This window comes from Oculina patagonica, chromosome 14 (assembly GCF_052425735.1).
Source record: "Oculina patagonica isolate OP01 chromosome 14, crgOcupat, whole genome shotgun sequence".
NCBI lineage: Eukaryota > Metazoa > Cnidaria > Anthozoa > Scleractinia > Oculinidae > Oculina > Oculina patagonica.
This window is the reverse complement of record NC_135771.1, coordinates 5420284-5426275: the sequence shown is the minus strand read 5'-3', so window position 1 is coordinate 5426275 and position 5992 is coordinate 5420284. Positions and strand designations below refer to the sequence as shown.

At 41.2% G+C, this 5992-nt stretch overlaps 1 protein-coding gene across 1 annotated transcript; it reads right to left on the bottom strand.

Annotated features, from left to right (window-relative positions):
* Window positions 1–1096: 1096 nt before the first annotated feature.
* LOC144639083 (uncharacterized) lies at window positions 1097–5670 on the bottom strand. The gene is made up of 6 exons (XM_078498341.1): window positions 5657–5670; window positions 5466–5594; window positions 4886–4942; window positions 3216–3802; window positions 2272–2433; window positions 1097–1669 (listed from the first exon to the last, which is right to left on the bottom strand). Exons 1-6 carry the CDS (start codon window positions 5668–5670, stop codon window positions 1512–1514), a joined length of 1107 nt encoding a protein of 368 aa, XP_078354467.1. The 3' UTR covers window positions 1097–1511.
* Between the last annotated feature and the right edge of the window lie 322 nt (window positions 5671–5992).

Here is a 5992-nt window from a genome sequence, read left to right as displayed (position 1 = left end):
GTCATGTAGAATAATTACTTCACAGATTAAAGTATTTAATAACTAGAGAAGTTCTGCAACGCAATGCTGCAGGTAAAAAATTAACACTAAGCACAAATCGAATAGAGCGTCACGTTTGTATTTTTTGTAACCACAAACAGGAAATTGCATTACGGGCAAAAAATATCATCGTCTGATCACCGAAGTGTCCGTAATATAAAGGAGGTTAAGTTTATATGAATTTGTTCCCTGGGGTCGAGATTTAGTGTCCGTTGTCCGTATTAGAGAGGGTCCGTATTAAAGGGGTTTTTCTTAAAGAAAATATATGAGAATTTTGTTGGGACATCGGAAATTGTCCGTATTAGAGAGTCTGTACGGAGAGGTACGACTTACAGTATTTCGATGCGACAGAAATGTAAAGAAGATTAGGGGCTACAACTAGCGCTTGCTTTGTCGAGGCTTGGACAACGGTAACGTACCCTGTGAAGTATAATATAATTTACAAGTATTTGTTTAATTGTTGGTTTTTAATTGAAATGGAACATCTAAGCGGTACCAAACGCCATTTTCGACCCCAAACCGTCTTACTCACTGTCTTGCTTATTTTAATAAACTCGACCTGATGACTCGCCGAGACAATTTATATTTCAAGAATGTTTTTCCTCGAAATTTTTTTTCTTCTTCAAAGACGAAAGAGCCTGATACTCAGGCTATGACGAATATTGCTTTTCTTGGTTTGACTCTATGCAGATATAAAAGCGCACCAAGTACTTGAATTATTTAGCCGGCCGCCCAGCCTGGGGCAAGAGAAACGAGTGGCTCAGGGGACACATTATTTGATTGGCTGGATCTTCAACAAAAGGAAATTAAAATTTAACAAATCAAATCAACCGTTTTAAAATCCCTTTGTTGTTCAGGGCCGTAACCAGACCTTTCCTATAGGCGAGGCAAGATCTTGCTTGTGGGTTTAGGGGCATGCCTTTCAGCAAAATTGAAATCTAGAAGCTCTGAATCTCTTTCAAAGACATTTTTCATGAGATATCTCTTGAGAAAAAAATCAATCTTGTCTTGCCTCTTGCTAGTTACGGCCCTGTTGTTCCCCAAGCTTAGCCGGCTAAGAGGGACAAGCGTCCCTGGAGGCGAGAATGTATTTTGAATAACTTGCTCGGAGCCTGGACAAAACTTAGGCCTACGTTCCTTGGAGCCATGAAGTAGCACAAGGAGCCCTGAGATCATACGTACTCTGATCTGGACGCGGGGCTCCAGCATAGCCCTGTTACTTTTTTTTTAAGCTCAAGCCCCCCTTCCCTCGGAGGTTCTGATTTATGCATCTCGGATAATATCTGTAAAAACGCTGATAGTTCTTGGAAGGACAAGTTAAACTATGCAGACCACAGCATCGTGATCTAATTGTTCAAACAGCAATACGCATGAAGTTGATTTGTTTTATTGGTAAAATTTTAATCAGTATTAGGGCATGCCGTATAGGCTTAATCATAGCATGATGTAAAGGTATAAAATAGTAAAACGTATCACAATTGTCTGTAGCATTGTTTTCGTTTATAATCGAAGCAGCAGTTAGCAGCTTCGCATTCAGCTGCTGGTGGCTCCAATAACAACTTATTGGACAACATACACACTCGGCTCAATGGTATCCCACTGCTTGTTCTGTGCCAGTGGCACTTTGAGTCTAAAGATAGAAACAAAGAAGTCAAGTCAAGTCAGTCAATCTCGTTTAAAGATTTCCCTATTTGAAGCCATACAACCCCCATGATGTAGGACACTACCATTACGACATAATTTTATTTTTAGCAATTATTTCAAGCTGCAATCAAGAAGCCACCTTACCACAGGGCACAGAGGAGTCAAGTTTGTCCGCACTTCAAAATTTTTTCCGTACAAAACTACCTTCTAAGCGATCTTGTAACGTACGTTATCCAGCGCTGTCATGCGATACTATCCAGTGGCGGATCTAGGGGAGGGTTAGAACGAATAGAGGCCCGAAGGGCCTAGAAATTTTTTCCAGAGCGTCCCCCCCCTTATTCTAGGGTCTGTATGATCGCCCCCCCCCCCCCCCCCATCTGATGGTCTGGATCCGCCACTGCTATCTGTTTAGATCTGTTTACAGATCGTACCCTCATGCGACATCAGCAGACAGCAATCACGAGAATACGAAATGACCAGACCTGTAAACAGATAGTCGCGCTGGAAAGATCACTTAGAAGGTCGTTTTGCAAGGTAGAAATTTTAAAGTGCGAACAAATTTGATTCCTCTGTGCCCTGTTACTTTACCTTTGTTGTAGTAGCACTTTCCTGGCTGCATCTTTCCAGACTTCCACCCATCTGTCCAATAACACCGGTCTGGCTTGCTCTCACATTCCTCGTGACTAGTACCAGGCGGTGCCGCCCAAACGTTGTCGCGTTCGGCAGCGCCATATACGCACCCACTGGGGACTGGTATAAAAGAAAAGTTTTATAGTGATGAAGGCTCGAAGATACTTGCTTTTATACCATATCATAGAAAATACAGCCAATCAGAATAAAGGAAAGCCGTTGTTTATTTGATGGTATTCAACCCAACCTTCCCATCGTGCACTGCGATCCTATTCTCGACGAAATTTAGTAAGCGTATTTTCTATGGCATGGTATACCTTATTATCGATTTTTTTTTTTTAAATTTGTAATTCTACCCTAGTGCTAACAAGGAAATATGGAAATACTGAAGGAGATGTTAGCTTTCAAACTGCAAAATTTTGGGTGGCAAAAGTGCTAATGAGCCCATACATCCTTTGTAAAGTTTTCAGTTTTCAAACCCGCGTTAACGAAAACTGAAAGTACCAAATACCAAATTTAAAGCAAAAGTTAATTGTGGCATGGTCTATCAATATTCATAACTGATATTTTTGTAGCTCTATCGGAAACTGTAACCCTTATGCTAATGAGTGGAGGGGGAAAGGGGGCGTGAGACTGGGAGAAAAGGGGCGGGAAGCGGGAGAAGAGAGGGCGGGAAGCGGGATTCCTAAGGTGGCAGGAACCGGGAGAAAACGAGTAAAATCTCGCAACATTTCGCTATATTTTGCAATAGACATGGGACAAAGAGATGGGAACCACCACCACACAAAGGGGCGGGAAGCGGGAGAAAAGGTACAGGAGGCGGGAGGTTCAGACCCCCCTGTCCCCACCCACTAATGAGGCTCATATATAGTAAACAAAGATTCCCTTATACTAAGCAATACCTGCTTCCAATGAGAACATGTCGGAAAAGTTTGGAAATCCTGGAGGGTCACGGTACAGGTTGTTATGACCTGAAACATAACCGTGTCCAGTGTCCGAAAACTTCAGCCACATGCTCTTTTCTTGTTCCTTTGTTGTACCAGCCTTGCCTTGCGTTCGAATGGCAACCACGGGACCTCTCCAACGATCAATAATGAAGTTGAATTTGTGTGCATGTTTAGCCTTGGAGCTAAGCTTGCGCGCGTACAGACCAATTTTATAGTGATTTGGATCTGCGTAGAAGAAGTAACCGGATGGAGTGTTCTTGTCCTTAGCGAGAATCTCGAAGCTGAACACATTCTGGTTGTTAGCTCGTTTGCAGTGGATGAGGAACGTAGTACGCCTTCCAGGCTCTGTGACGTCTGTTCTCCCAGTGGCATCCTTTGCACCGCAGCAGCGGGTCCGAAGGTAACTTCCTTCACCCCAGTATTTTGGCTCAGCCCACACGTACTTGTCGTTGAAAGTCTTGATTCGGATGTATTTGCGTTCGTCACTGTTCGGCTTTGGGCATATCTGATCTAGAAATTCTGTAAAGTTAAAGGGACTGTGTCACGGCTGAGTTAAGTTTGCCAAAAACTTCCAATGAAACTTACTGTTTGCAAAGAAACTACTTCTATGGATCTAAATGATAAAACCATAGCTTTATTGCAACCCAATGTGTCTCCCTGGCGTTATATTTTAAAGCTACAAGCAAACGGGACTAACTTTGAAAACCGTTCAGCCCAACAATATTTCAAAAACCCATATCGCAATCCGTTTCAATCTTCGACATATTTGGCCATCCGTACCTTTTTTTGCATTTTGTTTGTTATTTAAATATCCCATTACTGATTTAAGAGGTTATTTTATATATTCAAACGAATTTGAAGGTCATTTCCTATGCCTAAGTTCGGTTAAAATCCGTGACACGGTCCCTTTAAGAAGTCAAAGTTAACAATATGCAGTGGCTAAGTAACTCGGGGGGGGGGGGGAGGAAGGGGAGTAGTACTTGTTTTATGGCTCGAAGACAAGAAACGCGAAGGAAAAAGAAACACTCCATCGTCATATATATATTTTTTTAATTTGTAGATGAAGCTTCGAATCTGGAACATCCAAAGGAAAAAAGCAGTTGAAGCTCTCTAATATGGACATAAAAGGGACTGGGAAGAACGTCCGTATAATGGAGGTGTCTTTATTACAAAGAATGAGTTTGTATGAATTTTTGTCTTTATCAGACCAAGTGAACAAATAGAGGATAATACATGGTTGCGCAGAAATATGAAATTTATCTTCGAGTACTTTAAGCGATATCGAACGAGTGAGTGCAGCGAACGAGTGAGAAATCGACTTGAACATGAGAACATGACAAACTTTGCGAGCTGATTGGTCAAAAGTGATATCACACGTGTGAATATCATTTTTATCCACACATGATGTGTGATACCACTTTTAATTTTATCGATTTGCTAACACTCGCTATACCACTGCAGTTTATATAATAATACGTGATAAGGAGGTGCGTGTATTATAAAGGTGTCCGTACACAAGACGTTGGACCATTCTTTCTTGTGGTACTGTTTGTTATGTCCTACAATATATTATGTTCGTTGGTTTAGACCTGTTGATTTAGTTTTCAAGCCATCTTAAATCTTACCTTGTTCTTTCAATAATGAAACTCCTTCTCCATACAGCGTTATTTTCCCTTTGACCTCTAAAATATATTAGAGAAAAAAGTTTCTAAGCCAAGGCAATAAAAACGCAAAATCGTGGCCTAACGTTGCACATTATTATACTCTTCAGCACTGTTCTCAACATTAAGTTGATATGTGTCTAACCCTTCCTACATATATACATTCCCACATTGATCCGTGAGTTGGCCGAAATTGGTCGCGTGATTCGTGAAAATAGATGAAATTCAGCCGTGATCAGCGTCGGCTGTGACGTGTGATCTGCTCAATTATATTCGTGGGCAGTCGTGATTTCAACAGATAATTTCGCCAACATCAAATCGTGTGTAGCCTGTGAACAAAAGGCGTTCTTTGTGCGGTTTCCGCTCTCTTGGTTAATTTGACTGTTTGTGACCACATGTGTGACCTGACCGTCGAGAGAGCGTATTTTAGGACTATGAATCTACGATAAAACTGCGCGAGATTCGGGTCTCAGTCCCACCCCGCACCTACCTACCCCCCCCCCCCCTCCCCTTCCCGACCCTGTTTTATTAGAATTACTCGTACCTAAGCAGGCAACTGCCAAAAGCACCAGGGAAAACAACGACAATGAGTCCATAGTAATGGCTGTCCCACGTACTCTGAGGATCTCGATCCAGCTCAGATCTTATGACAGCACCAAGCTGCAGTATTAAGCTACAAGAAAAAGGGACAACTTAGTAATGAGGATAGCAAGATACAAAATATTTTAAACTTACCAAGCTGTTGTCATAACGGGATTAATCTCTAGTGTCTATTAACTATTCAACAGTGGAATACAATAAAAACCCCCATATAAGAACCTAAAATTTAAGAACCTGTTAGGCTAAAATTTTCATAGTCATTTTCAAACCCCTTTTCATAAAAACCGATTTAGCCTAAAATTTCTATTGGTTCTTATTTTACAAAAATGAAGGCACAGATGAAATGTAACACAGCATTTTATGGACACTGCAGAATGAAAGACATGCATACTAATACTTTGGAGAGATATATAAATTTACTGTATGGTTATCATCTAAACTGTATTGTAGATAACTATTTAATGCAGCAAT

Bases quoted from the DNA above. Each gene is read 5' to 3' on its own strand.
- LOC144639083 (XM_078498341.1), bottom strand. The intron at 3,803-4,885 runs GTAAGATTTAAG...AACTCAGCCGTG, and splicing joins TTCATTATTGAAAGAACAAG to ACACAGTCCCTTTAACTTTA. The intron at 2,434-3,215 runs GTATTGCTTAGT...CTTTTATACCAG, and splicing joins CATGTTCTCATTGGAAGCAG to TCCCCAGTGGGTGCGTATAT.